Below are 17866 nucleotides of genomic sequence, written 5' to 3'. Positions count from 1 at the left end.
TATTTACAACAGGACAAAATTATAATACAAACTCACAATTATTTCAAATGGTAAAACTAAGAATTAACAGAAAAGTATACCAAACATACATTAATTACATTTGGTAAATAATATCTAAACATTTCAAAGTACACCGTTTACACAGCTCAGTCGGTAGAGCGGGGGTTTCGGATTCCGGTGACCCGGGTTCGATTTCCAAGTGGTGCGCTAATGCCCTTTGGTAAGGCATTTATCCTCATTACCAGGTCCCTCGGAGAGGACCTTAAACCGTTGGTCCTCTGGTTGCTTGCTCACATGCAGGCATTCGTGCTTTCTTAGCAGTCAGGTAAAAAAAACAACATCCGTATAACATACATGTAGAGACATGTGAAAGTGGGGATATACTGACGATGACATCATAAAGAGAGAGTGCCTAATAACATCCCGAACCATACGACATCTCCATATAGCGCTAACCTTTAGGATTGGAGCAGCCAAGCTGTTTGGAGCCAAGCTGCAATGAGACTGTACAGCGATGTTCCAATTCAAGATCAAATTGTCTAACAGAATATATAAATGTCGAACATGGATGAAGAATATTATTTCCGTTCCATTCTAGTACTTAATACATAATTCATGTGAAGTCCTTAATGGTCATGCTGGTTGCTGGTGATAATCAGCAGTTTAGTGACTAATCTTCTTGCTTCTTGACTCCCATTCTTGTTTGAGTTGTTCAAACTTTTTCCTAGAGGCACCACCCACTAAAGTTCAAAAAGGAGTATTAAAAAGAGAGAGAGAGAGAAACAAAGTTTAAAGGCTTTCTCAAAGGTTTATAATATAAATGCGCTCGATTATAAACAGTTTTATTCTAAAAAAATGTATATATATCGAAATGACAAATGGGGACCTCTTGGTTTTCAATCAGTGGATCGTGGATTCGAATCGCAGGCATGACTTGTTTTTCGTAAGAAAGAAATTTATCAAAATTTTGCTTCACTCAACCATGCAGGTGAGGTGAACCATGGGTAATAGGATCACATCCTTAGACCGTTAAATGCAGCGAGCCCTTCTGATTAGTCAACCCAGTGTAATTATAGTCGCGCTAAAAGCGCGATCTAAACTCAGCAAGTGATATCATCATCGTAATCATTATCATCACCATCATCATCATCATCGTTACTTATTTCATTTATTACAGGGAGTAGGATATGCTTACTTTCTCGGAGGATCACGTTTGTTACATATTCTAGACCAGCGTTCTGCAAGGCCAGGTGAAGTTCCTCCATCTGTTCACTAGGTCGGACCCTTCGTCTCCACTCACGTAGCATCCCAATGAAGCCTGACCTTGAGATTGTATCAAACGATACTTCAGCTGGATCATTATATTTCCTCATACTTTGTTGCGAGAAGCCAAGTTGGTAGCCAAGAGATGTCAAGTCCTTCGGTTCACGGATCACATCGGCAAGTACCTCAAGGAGATTATTAGATGCAAAATGTTGATGCCTGTAGTGTTAAATAATTACAAGTAGAAGCAAAAAAAAAATCATTATGAAAAGCGGTAGCCATATCATCCTTACACTTTTATCATTATGATTGTTACAGATGTGCACCAACCAAAATGGAATAATCCAGCGTTGTAAAAGACTGGAAATTTTTTTTACCAAGAACCTCCTCGTGCATAAGATGAACGCACAATCTTTCAGGAATTCATGGAATCATACTTTCCAGTTCCATTTTTTTCCTATGCTAAACCGGAACGACTAAAATTTATTTTATTGTAATTTGACATTTTCACATACAAAATTAACAATTAGGAAGAATTTGTTACAGATTTAAAAAAAAAACCTAAAGAACTTATCAAAATACTCAAGCGATGGCATCACACATGTATGTGCAAATGCCACCTAATGCATGTCATATGTTTAAAGTGTTATATCAATATATTAGGGGGAGATTCATGGCCCTAGGAAGCGGGAGTGCTGAAGCACCCCCAAGATTTTCCCAGGGTTGTGTTTAAACCTCTTTTTTGGCTTGTCAATATCCTGGGACCAAAACGACATTCAATGTAGAGGGGAAACTTTTTTTGTGCTTGTCAAATTTACACAAAATAAATCGTTTCCAGAGCCCGTGTCAAACTTACGAATCTGTGATGTTGTCGACAGCATAATCTGGTTCATCTGAATACAAAAATACAATATAATGAGGGAATTTTACAGCTGTGCTATTGACAGTTAATAATAAATGATTTCATGTTATGAAAGTAAGAAACTTCCTTCAGAGATGAATTGATATTCCCATAGAATTAAATAAAATGCTTGAAAAGGAAAGAAACCATTACCATGACTACAGTAAACGAAAGTGACAAATATATATCGAACCGTCACTGACATGATTGATGACTTTTGAGGAATACTGTATAAGGACACCCCCAAACCATGGAGCTAGCTCTATGCCAAAACCTGTAACTACTTTAAAATAATTGTTTGCCTTCTATAGAGATGGAAATTTGTTTTTCTGCTGTTAGTTTTCGATCTTCTTGGATGGTAATGTTCAAGTCCTTGTAGCCTTTCTCTTCAGCAGAGAACTGTAGCTTGAAGATCAGAGGATCACATTCTCCACTCAGTATACCTTTAATCGGCATCTGCAAAAAAATACCATGATATGGTACGTCAATGATCATGATAGAATAATATTAATAATAATGTTTTACTTAGCCAGGGTAGCCACTACAGTTGGGAAACTGCTCTACCAGCAGGCGCTATACTATTAACCTTCTCCAAGCTAGATGTTGAACGCCCAGCAAGAAACAAGGTAGATGGTCCCATTTTTGTCTTTGGTATGACTCATGAGGCGGGCGCTTTCCCAGTAGGCCCATTGTTGTTAACGTTGTTGTTACATGTCGTGTAAACGTGGTCAACGACTGTGCACTATGTTATTTTAGAATATATTTTAGAATATTGAATCCCACTAAATTTGGGCCAATGTCTAAATTAATAAAACGATACTTTGAGTGTGCATGGTAAATCCGAAGTTGGTTCCATTTCTTTCAACACCTTCTGCATTCAAGTGACCAACGGAAATCATAATGTGGTGCACTTCCGGTAATCTAAGTATCGCAGATTAGAGTTGGCGACAATATGGATTGTTACACACAACATAAAATGGCCCCTCCTAGGTACCCCGACCTTCCATAAAAATTAAACATTACCATTCTTTTCTGTACTTTTCCTCCATCCTGGAGTATAATCTTGAGGTGCTTTGATGTTGGTTGTATTGAGAACTGAAATTCCTTTTGGACTTGGCAGTAGGAAACAGATGAAGTCCTTTCCTTTCTGCTTATATGCTGTAAACAGAATCATATGGGAAATAATTTCGATTAAAACCACAGGGAAAATATCACGGCGTGACTTGATTCTTCGGTCAAGTAATATATTTTCCACCAACTAAATGTAACAAAAAATAATCTGGTGCAATTTTGGTGTTCTCGTCATAAAAATCATCTCGTCAAATTCACTAAAATGACAAATGTTGTATATTTGCCTGTCTATCACATCACACATTCGAAAATGCAACGGTAATATTATTCGTAGTGACATACAATATTACAAACTGTAGAATTCCAATAAATTTCAGCACCGTACAATTCACCTCTTAACTCTTAAATAGCATTGTACCATGCTATCACACAGAAATGTGTAAGGCAGGCACATGACCATGTGAATAATATTTCTTTAACACACAAGCGGTGTAAAAATCATTTATTAAAGCGAGAAAGTATGGCTTAGAACATAATCTTTGTATCATATCTGACATAAAACCTTCATATATATCCTATAGGGATGAACTATGTAGACACGTAAACGTGGTTCCTCTTCTGGAGTCAAGATGGTAGGCTGGAAGACGACACATCTTAACTGAACTCCTGGACAATCGCTAGAAGACAGAGCCAAGACTTGAAGATGACGTGTATGAAACACGATCTCAGATTTTGAGGTATTTGATGTACCCCGAGTAAGGCTCCTCCGACCAAAAGTCCCTGTGGTAATTTGAAAATTACAATGATTAGAGAATGAATACCGAGCAACCTTATGAGTTTTGGAGAAAGCGTATGGCAATCTAACACCAAAAAGGCAATCTGGCAAATAACACTTAGCTTGTGGATCATTGATATTGGGCACCAGGTAAAAAAACCAACAACATCCGCATACTAAAACCTCTTCCCAAGTTCAAAAAGGGCTGATATACTCAGTATAATCTGGGTACATTCCTAATATCCATTCACTACAATTTGCAAGATAAGTAAGTACCTTGAGGGGCTTGCAAAATTAATTGCCGAGAAAGGGCGTGCAAGATATTCTGATATCCAAATTTTGGCAAAGGATCGACGGTTGGAAAAAAAGTTCGGCGGCCTCTTCACTTTTGTACGATTGACCAATTCGACGATATAGTATACATAACATTATTGAACCTTAACAAAGTTTTAGACAGGCATTAAGGGAATTATCCAAATTATTTTATTCAACATTAATCTTTATTAAGAATAGGGACCATACAAAAGGAAAGGGATTTAAATCTTGAAAATCTAGCAATAACATAATCATTGTTTTATTGGTTGATCATGATATTTAAGCTTTAAAGTTTGACATATTGTGAGAAAATGTCGTTTATTAAACGACATGTTATACATATGACAAAATTAGTCACTGCTTATTAATCTTTAAAGCTAAAACTATCATCATAAATTACTATTTGTCTGTTCATTTTATTTTCAATTCGTAAAAAAGGCTTGCCAAAAACAAGGTACACTTTTCGGTATAATAATCATGAAGTGAACCTAATAAGGAGATCACTGTAGAATCTCAATAAATTTCAGCACCGCATAAGGTTAAAATATGGGTTGCCATTATTGTTATTAAATCAGCAATAAAAACATACACAGTTTTTACCTTTAATACAATATACCTGAATAGTAATGTGTACTTCTTACTTGGATTTTGTTTGGCGTAGAGAATAGTAGAATAGTCGCCGCTTCTTCCCCGGAGATTGATACAGTGTGGTAATACGACTTTGCAAGGTTTGAGTAGTTCTTGTTTGAAGGAAGTCTCTATGACTGGGGTAACCAGGACCTCACCTTCTCGGAGGGGGATCCGAGGAGTATCATGCGTTGATACCTGAAGGGTTACAACTGATCTCGTTCCTTTTGGTATAGCTCCTTCGGGAATCGATAGAGCGACACCAAGTTGAGCGAGGGCCAGTGTTCCTCCTCTGTGATCAATGTTGCAGTGCGAGCTGAATTTTGGGTAGCTTGGTTGCGATTCGAGTGCTGAAGACGTGAAGAGGATAAGATGTACTCAAATTAAATCACGCCTTCAAAGGTCAAGCTGTGCGAACCGACCTTGGGAGGAAAGGCCACGAATCAGAGAGGGTAGGCCTATATTCCTGAAAAGGCGTAATTCATTCACATTTAGGTGTGTGTGTTAGTGTGTATTTGGGTGGATATGTGAGGGTGTGTGTGTAGTTGTGTGTGGGTGAGAGGGTTTGTTTGGGGGGATTGGTGTCGTGTGTGTGTGGGTATGTGTGTGTGTGAGCATGTAAGTTCGCAATGGCTTAGTTCTGGGGACATTTTTTTGTCGATTAATTATAAGTCAGTCCCCTATTGTCAAATTAGAAGACTGTGTGTGGGGTGTGTTTATGTGTGTATGTTTAAAAAATACATTTTAATGCTCTGTAAATTTCAGCTTTCTGGTAGGCAGGTTTTAAAGTTTTCACACGTAAAATGACCTTTTCAAATGAAACAACATGACAGAAAGAGGGTGCAAAATATCATGTGAGAAAAAGGGGTGATTCTTAGGTCACAGTTTTATAAGATTGAAAAGTAAAACAAAATCATGATACTCCACTTTGATAAGTTTGGTCTTGATTAGTTTTCAGCGATAATTTAACTTTTATATTGCCGTTAATAATGACAAAATGTGTGGTGGGAGTTGCAGCCATCCCTTTGAAGTAAAGTTTTAAACGGCATTTACCTTCTGCTATCTTGGTCGCTGCGTCGTTGAAACGAAACGCTTGAGCAATTGCCAGAAGTCTATCTCTGGTTCCACATTTCTGCAACCATAGGTTCAGCATCTTCATAACCACACGACCGATGACGTAAGACGGTAGTAATGTTACAGATGCGCTCATGATCTGCAGAACTCTCGAAGGACTCACTTTTACTCGATGACACAAGGTCAGTAGGTCTGCGGTGGACCGAATAGCGCCCAAGACATCTTCACGACCTGAGGGCATTGATGGTTTTGGAATGGTTAAGAGTTTGTTTCACTTTCAAGATTATTGTCAAGAAGTAGGTTCTAGATATACTAGAGGGGGATATGTGCCAAAAACAAAAGAAAACACAGAGGGAGAGAAAGGAGCAAATACTTGACAAAATGAGACAAGAGATGCTGCGAAATTGTTTTGAGATATTTTAAGATGTCCCAAGACTAGTGTAGAATACACTACATGCTAAATAAATCATGCAAATTGATTTTTTTTCAGGAAAGGATTATCAAATAGCTGTGATTGGTGAAATAATATGGTTGACGCAATAAACGCAAGAGGCCGAGTTTTTGATATGGCACCCCTTTGGATTATCTTCCAGGGAGCGACGCGACTGACCAAAAAAGAATAACACTCGGTTTTTTAAGAAATGTGGGAACATAATGTTTAAGAGCCATATCCAACAATTATGAACAAAAGGAGAAAAAAGATATGTTTAAAGAACCCCCACAATACAATTTTTGCAAAAATATTGTGGGGTCACAGCAGCCCCGTTTGTAAGTTATGAAAATGAATTTGAGAAACTTACCTTCTTTGATTTTGGTAATGTTGTATTCGAGAAGCAGCTTTGAACTCTGATTTTTCCTTTCGTCCTCTTTCAAACCATGCCACCAAATATCTAGAATCTGCCGTGCGATGCTATGGAGCACTGCCAGCCTTTGTAGATCTATGATCTCAACAATGACGCCATCATCCAGATAAAGTGATTTCCCAAGTAGACATACTTGTGGGAGACTTTTTACCGGAAGGGCGACGCTGCAAAGCTCTTCTGTGTTTGACATTCCGCCATGTAAGTCGGGATCTTCGTAAGATCTTTCATATTTCACCGGAGATCCACCGCGAGCATCTTCGAAATAAAAAAAGGATTTGTTTCGGAATAACAGATTATCATTCATTCAATCAAAGACTGAATGAAATACCACTGTTCACAGTGTCTGTTCAAGATACATCATTCGGATTGGCGTATAGGTTACCAAGCTGAAAGATTGTATTGCGGGAACCTTTAACACTAGGTTGTTCTGGTAAATACTTCTTACTGTCGGGGGTCGACTTTGCAGATAATAAAACAGTAACTTTGCCAATCCATTCAAGGATTCAAAGGATAGAATAGTATATCTATACCATTCATTATTTCACTCCCTTCCCTAAGAATATAAAAAATAGGAGGAGCAATCATTATGCAGTAATTTCTTCAAAATGGTGTATGGGATAAGAATATGCCTATTTTAAATTATTTATGAATATAAACACAAATACGCACAACCACATACACCGACACCATATACACATATATTTGTTGTGATGTAACTCACCCATGTCAGTGCATATTACGTCCATATCCTCTGATTCGCAGGTAGGTCCACCCGGTTCATTTTCCTCTTGAACTTGGTACAGACGAGCGGAATCCCCTTTATCCATGATATCTGGAAAAAAAAAAACGATTTCGTCATAAATGTTATGTCCTAAGAATACGCGATGCACAGGGTCTATGAATATTCTTTGAAATCGGGTTGCTCGAAATTTAATCAATAAAAAAAAATGATTCTCCATTCTATCTAATTATAATAATAATAATAATAGACAGTTCTTGTATAGCGCAAAACACATTATAAATAACGTCTCTATGCGCTTCCAAAGGACTTGGATATTATTACCCTGGCTTTAGCCCCGCAGCCTTTTACAGCGCTGGGGCATTTCAAGGAATAAATTCCTGCCAGGTACCCATTCACCTCACCTGGGTTGAGTGCAGCACAATGTGGATAAATTTCTTGCTGAAGGAAACTACGCCATGGCTGGGATTTGAACCCACGACCCTCTGTTTCAAAGTCCGGAGACCAATCCACTGGGCCACAACGCTCCAACTGGTTTAGAAGTAAACCCCACTGAAAAAATAGGCCACTAAGTAATTTGTAGTGGAGTACTAAACAAGAATCTAATTGGTTTTTAGGCCTAATTTTTATGGCTTAGAAATCTACTTCTGTTCATGAAAGAACAAAAAATGTAGTTTGCCGTTTTGCATCACATGAGGCAAAACATACCTTCGCTGCTTTCTGTTTTTCCTACTGCTTGTATTGATTCCCAAACAAGTTTCAGAGTCTGCATGCCTTTCTCTGCTGATATTTGGGATGACTTCCACTTATAAAGCATTTGGATGTTGGCATCCTTCTGGTTGGAGAACGTCCGGTGCTTTATGTGTTGAAGATCCATCTTTGTTAGACCAAGCAATTGTCCTACCTCGTAGAATTGATTTGCTTTGATCGTCTTAGAGAGGGTAAGCAAAGTACTGTCTTGGATATCACTATTTTTATTTGAAAAATTATAAATAGGAAAAAAATGGTAGACTCTGATAAACAAAACTAAACAGTATATACGGATTTCAATCTCGTAATTGACCAAAATGAACCATCTGTCGATTTTTTTCAGAATTGTTCTTACCTCCTTACAAAACGCATTCGATACAGGAACGGTAAGTCATGATTTATTTTTCATAGATTACAAATCATTAATCTTATTGAGCTTGCTTTAATGGTTAAGATCATACCTGACTAATCTTCAATTATTATTCTACATGCAAAATGTATTTCAGATCATATGCTTGTAAAATACGGAGATCCACAGGAAAGCATGTTTGCCCCAACCCCTTCATATGTTATATCAATGACATGAATAAAATGTGTATTTTTGTAAAGGATAGAAAATAGTTTCTCTCTTCTGATGAAAGTCTATTACTTATTTCGGATGTTCCTGGACTAATCCTCTCCTAGTGAAGTGGTTGATACACAGGAATTTGTGAATCATTAAGGTCGTAATTTAACTAGTGATATTTTCTGCTGAAGTTTGGCTGACATTATTGTCAAAGAGCTAATTCCCATCTCGGACCGTTAATGCTATCGCGTGTACATCTATAATCTTCGTTTCACCTTTCTTTTTAAGATGGAGGCTTTAGCTTTCTCATTATCTTTATTTTCTTTCTTTTGGGGGGGATAAAGAACCCATTTATTTCCTTTGAAGACGCAAAGTTTGTATGTAAAAAATACACAAATTTGTGCATATCAATTACAAAAAACAAACATGGTATTTAGGGGGTCAAAAGAGAGACTGGATAGGCACTTACCTGTCAGAACCGAGGTCTGGTATACACATGTCAATTGAAGTGAAGGCGATATGAGGAACGAAAGAAAAGAGGAAAATTTTTATTTCAACTTTGTGTATTAAAGTACATTTTTGTCTCCCTCTATCACTCCTTCTCACTTCACTTTGGCTCTCTCTCTCTCCCTCCCTCTCTCTCTTTCTTTATATCTCTGGTTTTCTCTCACGCTTCACTACTGCCTTCCCATCTCTCTTACCTATCTTCTCTCATTATCTCATCTCGTTCTTTAATTTTACCCCATGAGAATGTTTTACATAAAATTCAAAAGCTGTTGGAACAATAAGTAAAGTAGTCGAACAAAAATAATTGTGTAGTATGAAAGCAATGATATATTATTCTCCGGTTTGTAATGATATTAACTTGTATATCCACTATTGTTTTGTTGTTGAAAGGGATGGTCCGGGCTCAAAGTATGTATAGCTTACTAAATAAAGTAAAATTCACTAAGCAAAATGCCGAAAATTTTATCAAAACCGGATAACAAATAACAAAGTTATTGAATTTTAAAGTAAAGCATTATTTTGTGAAAACAGTCGTCATGAACATTCATAAGGTGAGCTGATGATGTCACATCTCCACTTGTTCTTTTTTATTATATTATATGAAATTAGGTTTATTTAATTTTTTTCCTCCAAGAATTCGAAAACTTGGATTGACAACTGATTTAGTGCATTAGATATTTATTGCTGCAACTTAGAAAACGGAAAGTGTAGATGTGACGTAATCAGCCCACTTGATGAGTATTCATGACGTCTGTTTTTTTTTTCCAAAATACTACTAAACTTTAAACTTCAATAACCTTATTATTTGTTATCCGATTTTGATGAAATTACCAACATTTTGCTCAGTGAATTTTACTCTATTTATTAAGATATAAATATTTTCAGCCCGAACCATCCATTTAAATGCATCAATATTGTGTGGAAGGTGTGGCAACCCATCACATTGACTTCTCATTCAAAAAACGATTCTTTTTTTTATTGATTCAGTTTGAATATATTGTACCTTCATCGTGGATATTATCTCTGATACGTTGCCGGAAACTTCCCGTAGTTCAATTCCTTTATGGTCTTGGCTTGCAATGGTTGTCAACGATAACCGTCATCATTTATAATCAGAAGGCATGCATAGGCTATCTTTTAAGAAATGTTACGATTTCTACATTAACAACACACCTACAAATTGCCAAACAATTATTTCCCAGAACCGGTGCCGGTATTTAAAGAAGTATCAGATTTTCAGATTACAAAAAAAATCAAGTCATCAACTAACCTGATATTTGCATGTCCTCACTCGGTAGATCTAACGACTCCATTACTGACAGCAACGCATCCTTCGCTGCAAGACCAGGTGGCTGTGCCTGCCTCCATTTTACCAGCATTTGGTACATAGCCTGCTGCCTGTTTCCTGACTGCATGTATTCTATGGCATCCAAGTTAGGGATTCGAAAGCCAAGTGCGATCCCCAAATCATAGAAATGATTCACCGACATCATCTCAGCAATGCTGTGCAGCTCGACATCCTGGATGTCAGTTCCTGAAATGCCTCTAATCGCGCTGGAAAAGAAGGGTACATATATCTAATATTTTTTGTCAAGCACCACTCCCCCCCCCCCCCTCCTCCATCAGCCCGCAGCTGGTCTTTTATATCTTGATTCGTACACTATGGTAAACGCCAATCTGGAGCCATCTTTCATCGTAGCACGTCAGATTATACAAATTACCATTACTTTTCATGTCCAATATTTATGTGTGAAAGTTTCATGAACCTTTTTTGTCATGGTGGAACAAAGACATAGCACTTACTTGAGCCTTGTCAAAGTGGTAGCGCACTGGAGGCGCCGTGGCGTAGCGGTTCTGACGCTCGCCTTATAATCATTGTGGTTGCATGGTTTAGCAAGTGTGCGCCTAACAGGCTGCGTAAAAGCTATGAATCCAGTGACTGGGTAATAACAATTGTGAAGCACTTTGAGCAGTCGTAGATTGATAAAGTGCTATATAATTATAAAAGTCATTTATTATTATTTTTACTACCATTGTAGAAAATGTTTAATAAGTTATCCATGCCATTCTGTAGGTACACGATTTCGTCAAACTTGGACAGCATATTCAGGGCACTGCTTACAGAAGCTTCTATTGATCTAGTAGTTTTAACTTTAAAAATACTGTTGTTGGTGCATTCTTTCAAATTAGTATCATACTACAGATATTACAAAAGTGAACGCTTACCGTACAGAAGAAGCGATTTCTACAGAAGGGTCTTGGTCTTCATCATCTGTGTTGCAAATAAGGTAAGAAAAGTAAAGAAATCGGTCGATATAAACTATGGTGTGTATAGTGAATCACTGACTCAGTGATTTATAATCTTTGGTATGACCCTTAAATCATTGTTTTGGGGTTTTTTTCTTAACATGCTTAGAGTGTCCCCGGGTGGGGGGTCTCCTGTCATGCATAGATAAACCAAGACGGTAAGAATTATATTAATAGGGCTAGTAGCCATGGCGTAATTTCCTTCAGCAAGCAATTTGTCTGCATTGTGCTGCACTCGACCCAGGTGAGGTGAATGGGTACCCGGTAGGATTAATTCCTTGAATGCATGAGCGGTGAAAGGCAGCTCGAGCTAAATCCGGGATAATAATAATAGTAATAATAACAACGCGCCTCGGAATAGAATATTTCTAGATAGATGGCGCTATATAAATGCCTAGTAGTAGTAGTAGTAGTAGTAGTAGTAGTAGTAGTAGTAGTAGTAGTAGTAGTACTACTAGTAGTAGTAGTAGTAGTAGTAGTATTAGTAGTAGCAGTAGTACAACAAAAATAAATGTCAAGACGTAGTCATATCAACATGTAAATAAATCCCGTCTTATATAAGGTAGTTAAATCCCCTTTAGCAATCGAATATCACCTGTATCATTGTTCATGAACTGTTTAATTAAATTTAATGCATATTACGCAATTTCAATAAAAGTAAAAATATTATTCCTTGGCGAATTACCTGAACTATTGAAGACAAATGCGAAATGTATTGCAACGTCAAGCTTTCCCTTCTGTACAATTGTGATAGTAACTGGAAAGTCCACGTCCTCTTCAAGCACAGTCACTGGTATTAGAACACGGTTTCTCATATTGCTATGAATATCTTTTAGCGAAAGAACCTGAGATCATAATACAAAAAAGCAAAGTAAATATTTTCCACACGGTCAAGACTTATAGTGCTACCTTATCCTTTGCTTTCTAGTTATATAGGCTTTTACTTCGAGTAATTTTCATTAAAGGATTCATTACAAATAGGAGCATGTACTCTATTCACCGAAATTTCAATCGTACCAGATGGCTAACTTGTATCTAATTCAACGCGTTGAATGACTGCGAACTGGGTTCTTAACGTGTAAAAGTGGTGACTCTCCTCTCCATTTAACGTCATATCCGACATGTCCGCGGGACGGAGCGTTTTCCACTGTAACACAGCCTGCATCTATGGAACAGAGGAGACAAGTTTACACACAACGCACTGGCTTCAGTCACCCGCCCGGGGTGGATTCGAACCCCACGATCTTTGGGTCGACAGGCAGGCGCTTTTATCGACTGATCCAACTTTGCTCTCTGACGGCATCTTGACTATATAATTTTAATATTAAAGTGATTGCGGGTCAAATATTGGCAGGATTTCATACTTAGTGATGAATGTAAGACAATTAACAAGACTGATCTCCTGTAGAAATGTTTACCTCCTTGACATCACGATGACCCTCACGCTGGCAAACCACATCAAGGTATTTATTTATTTATTTATTTATTTATTTTATTTATTGATATATTCATATTCCACAATCATCAAAGTACATTTCGTAATCATGTTTACAATGAAAAAAAATGCATAACATATGCAGGATTGAAACGTAGCAATGAAATGAAAAAAGTGGAGGGGCCTACTAAAAAGCAGAGCTTGTAAAATGTAGACCCCCTATCAAAACTTTATACAAGGGTAAGAGTAAAATATTCAGCAAAATTCTATAAAATTATATAGATATAAACACTGTAACACAAATGTATTTACACTATATACAAAATTAAATATTGACTTAAAAAAATATTCAATACTACCGTGGATAAGTATGAAGTTCACAAATATTAGATTGAATCAATAAGAATTCAGGAGAAATTTTTTGATGAGTAATTTAAATCGTATAAGATTAGCTGCCTCTTTCATTTCTCTGTCCAGAGAATTCCAGAGTTTTGGTCCTGTGGAAAATACAGTTTTGCTAGAAAATACTGTTTTACTTTTAGGTAAGTGATAGTCATTTGATTGTCTCGTATTATATGAATGTAAAGTATTGTTTCTCATAAATTTCTTTTGTAGGACATTAGGTAAACTATTTCTATCTAGCTGATACATAAATTGGAATAGTTGCAAGCGGTACAGGTCATTGATTTTAAGGATACGTTTCTGACGAAACAATTCATCCGTATGAGCTCTAAAGGACATATTGCATATTATTCTCAGTACTTTTTTCTGAAGTAGCAAGACTTTATTCAGTCTCGTTTGAGAGGCATTACCCCATGCCAGAATTCCATAATTAAGATATGGTAGAATTAATGCACAATACAACATGGATAGCGCCTGTGCTGGTAGAACGTATTTAAGCTTATTGATGACTCCAATATTTCTTGACAGAGTTTTGCAAGTATTGTTGATATGAGCATTCCACGTAAGCTTGTTATCAATAGTAAGACCTAAAAATTTTGTTGTTTGCACTTCTTTGATTTCAGTATTATCTAAAAGTATTTGATGCGGTAGATGTTTCAATGAATGACTAAAAAGCATATAATTAGTTTTTTGCAGATTCAGTGACAATTTGTTGGCTTTAATCCAGTTTGTTACTTTTTTAAATTCTGTATTCATAGTGCTCACAAGTACATGTGGATCATGGTGTGTATAGAAAATATTGGAATCATCAGCAAAGAGAATAAATGAGAGAACATGAGATGAATTTTTCATATCATTAACATAAAGTATAAATAACAAGGGGCCAAGAATACTACCTTGTGGAATTCCACAGGAAACTGGCCTTGTTGGAGATTCTGATTCATTTACTGTAACAAACTGAATTCTATCAGTAAGATAACTCCTAAACCATTGTAAAGCTGTCCCTCTGATACCGTAATTTGATAGCTTACATAACAGTATTTCATGATCTATTGTGTCAAACGCTTTTGAGAAGTCAAGGAATAATCCTACAGTATGATCAGAATTATCAAAAGAAGTAGATATTTTATTTATTAATGTCAATATAGCATGAGTTGTATTATGTTTTTCTCTAAAACCAAATTGATTATCACATATAATACTATATTTCTTAAGGAAAGCAACTGTCCTTTTATAAATGATCCTTTCAAGAATTTTTGAGAACGAAGTTAACAAAGATATTGGGCGATAATTACTAGTAATTAATTGGTCCCCCTTCTTGAAAATGGGTATAACTTTAGCTATTTTCATCTTCTTTGGGACCTGGCCAAGCTGCAATGATAAATTAAATATATGAAGCAGGGGATCAGCAAGAGAATGTATAATGTTTTTCAATACTTTATTTGTAATGCCATCATATCCGGGTGTCTTTCCTGCTTTCAAATTAAATACAATCTCAAGTAATTCTTCTCTATGAACTGGAGTAAGAAATATTGAATTATCATTTTGTTTGTCCAAAAAGTCCTTAAACGAATTTTCTACAGGGATAATATTTCCAGCTAACTTTGGTCCAATTTGAGAGAAATATGAATTAAATTCATTTGCTATAGAATGAGTATCTTCAACCATATTTCCATCTACACATAATTTATTAACAGCACTAGATTTGTTAATTTTGTTTAGAGCCCCATTTATTGTTTTCCATGTATTTTTAAGGTCGTTTTTATATGATTGTAATTTTTCTGAATAAAACCTCTTTTTTGCTATTCGGAGAGTAGTTGTTAAGGTATTTTTATAAGACGTGTATCTATTCCGTGAAACATCATTTGGATTTGATATATAAGAAACATAGAGATTATTTTTCCGATTGATAGACCTTAATATCATTTTTGAAACCCATGGTAGCTTTGGAACACGTTTATAGTCGTAATTTCGATATTTCTTTAAAGGAACACAAGAATCTAAGCAATCATTGAAATATTTCAAAAATATGTCAAATGAGTCATCGACATTCTCTTTCGAGTTATAAACGTCAGACCAATCAACAGAGCTTAAATCTTCTTGGAGGCGTTCAATATTTTTGTCACTAAAGTTGCGACAGATCCTATATTTCTTTTCCATTTTTGCGAGTGATTGCATTGTTTGGATATGGGTAAAAATAAGAAAATGATCGGATATGTCTGTCGTTACAATGCCAGCTTTCGGAAGAGGGTGAGAGTTACAGAATATATTATCTATAAGCGTAGCAGAATGATCAGTAATACGGGTTGGTCTAGAAATAATCGGCAAAAAAGTAGAAGTTAACATTAATTCAAGGAAATCGTTTGTTGCAGAGTGATTACTGGTCAAGAGATTAATATTGAAATCACCAGTGATGATACAATTGTTATTTATCAATTCTCCGTTTTGCAAAAGTTCATTAGTAGCAAGTAAAAAATCTTCTATACAAGAAGTTTGAGGAGGTCTGTAGATGACACCTATTAGAGTTTTCTTATCTTTTTGAAGTTTTACTTCTACAAATAAGGATTCGATGATATCATTCATATATTCAAATTCATGTCTAATTGCATAATCAAATGAAGACGGAATATATAATGCTAGTCCACCTCCAATTTTATTTTTCCTATTGTTTATAACAATATCATAATTCGGGATGGTGCATAAGGAATTAGGTGTTTCCGTGAACCAAGTTTCAGTAAGAGCAATGATTGGGGGATTGGCAAATTGTGTATTTTCTAATAATAATCGTAATTTCTCGAAGTTTTGGTTAGCGCTTCTTATATTCAAATGCAAAATAAAAACATCATCTTCTCCAATCAATTTAGCATAGTCTTTGAATGAATTTTCTGTATAATATGGAGAAGAGGAAAGATTGTATGCTTTATCATGAATATCGAATTCAACTTGAAGTTCATCAAAATTATTTGTAAGAATATCAGTAGAAAATCTATCAAATGGAGTATGATGATTTGAGATAATATTACTTTTATCCTGACTTGGATGATTTAGTAATAAGAAATCATCATTATTCAGATGATAAAATGGGAAATCACGCATATTATCCACCATTATGAAATAGAATATATTGCCATCTTAAATCAAAATCTTTGTAAGCTGAGCATATAAAGCATCTTTTAGATTTGATACCGTCATGACCCCAAATTCGAGTTTGAAAAATACTGCAGTTGTAATAGTTAACAAAATAAAGATTATTTGATACAATTATTAACGGTCGATGAAGAATATTTGCACACAAAAATAAGTAAAATGACCTCCATGAAATGTCTGGTATTGAAACATTATTGAAAGGGCAGTGAAAGAATGCAAAATATACCACGGAAAATAACACAAATATTGATCGATGCGAAAAATTTTGTGACGTGAATTTCATAAGAAATAAAAAGAATACTGGAAAATTGAAAAACATGGATAGTCCTTCTACAGCTTAGAAAAGTCCTCTCTGGAATGAATGATGATGGGTTGACACTTCTCATCCTTCCTTACATAGATTCGGCCATTCTGGGTCCACAGGAACTTGTATCCGGCATCTCGGCGGGCCTTGTTGACATCTTTCATTAGCTCCTTAGTGGAAGCGATCAAGTTTTCATTGAGGTAGATCTTGCCATCGCTGTTGTATCCAAGATCCTTTGTGGAGAGAGTCTTCAGCTTCCTTCTCCCATCGTACATGATGTTCCGAGCTCGTCTTGTGGTGAATCGCACGATGATTGGGCGGGCTTTGTTATCAGCTTGGCGTTTGGAACCCAGCCGATGAACCACATCGAAGTCGGATGCTGCAAGCTCAGGGCTGATGTGTTTCGCGATATTAAGTACGATCCTTTCAGGAACCTCGCCCTGTCGTTCTGGTACACCTGCCACCTCCAAGTTGACTCTTCTGTGGTACTGGTCAAGTTCGTTAAGCTGGAAGGTCAACTCACTGAATCTCTTCTGAAGACAGATGTTTTGTTCCTTCAGTTCTCTGTTTTCCTTTTCTATCTTCTCGGCCTTCAACTTCATTTCCTCAAATTTCTCGTTGAGGAACGACAGCGAGTTGACAATACTACTTTGTCCCTCTCGTATACTGTCGATCGACTGTTCCAAGACGGTCAACTTAGCATTCAAGGAATTGGAAAGTTTCCCTAGCTCATTCTTGATCAGTGATAGAAGATAGTTTTCATTCGTCTCTTCATTATCACCAGAGTTGTTTTTCGACGACTTTCTCTTCCCAGACATCGT

The 17866-nt window shown here is 36.4% G+C and overlaps 1 protein-coding gene across 1 annotated transcript; it reads right to left on the bottom strand.

Annotated features, from left to right (window-relative positions):
* Nucleotides 1-310: 310 nt before the first annotated feature.
* On the bottom strand, nucleotides 311-17863 carry LOC121406325. The gene is made up of 16 exons (XM_041597340.1): nucleotides 17138-17863; nucleotides 12443-12602; nucleotides 11677-11722; nucleotides 10721-11004; nucleotides 9413-9428; nucleotides 8337-8596; nucleotides 7611-7721; nucleotides 6827-7144; nucleotides 6006-6257; nucleotides 4967-5302; nucleotides 3798-4015; nucleotides 3188-3322; nucleotides 2467-2620; nucleotides 2120-2156; nucleotides 1196-1482; nucleotides 311-740 (listed from the first exon to the last, which is right to left on the bottom strand). Exons 1-16 carry the CDS (start codon nucleotides 17861-17863, stop codon nucleotides 664-666), a joined length of 3417 nt encoding a protein of 1138 aa, XP_041453274.1. The 3' UTR covers nucleotides 311-663.
* Nucleotides 17864-17866: the final 3 nt, after the last annotated feature.

This window comes from Lytechinus variegatus, chromosome 19 (assembly GCF_018143015.1).
Source record: "Lytechinus variegatus isolate NC3 chromosome 19, Lvar_3.0, whole genome shotgun sequence".
NCBI classification, from domain to species: Eukaryota; Metazoa; Echinodermata; class Echinoidea; order Temnopleuroida; family Toxopneustidae; genus Lytechinus; species Lytechinus variegatus.
The sequence above is the reverse complement of the archived record's forward strand: the minus strand, read 5'-3'. Positions and strand labels throughout refer to the sequence as shown.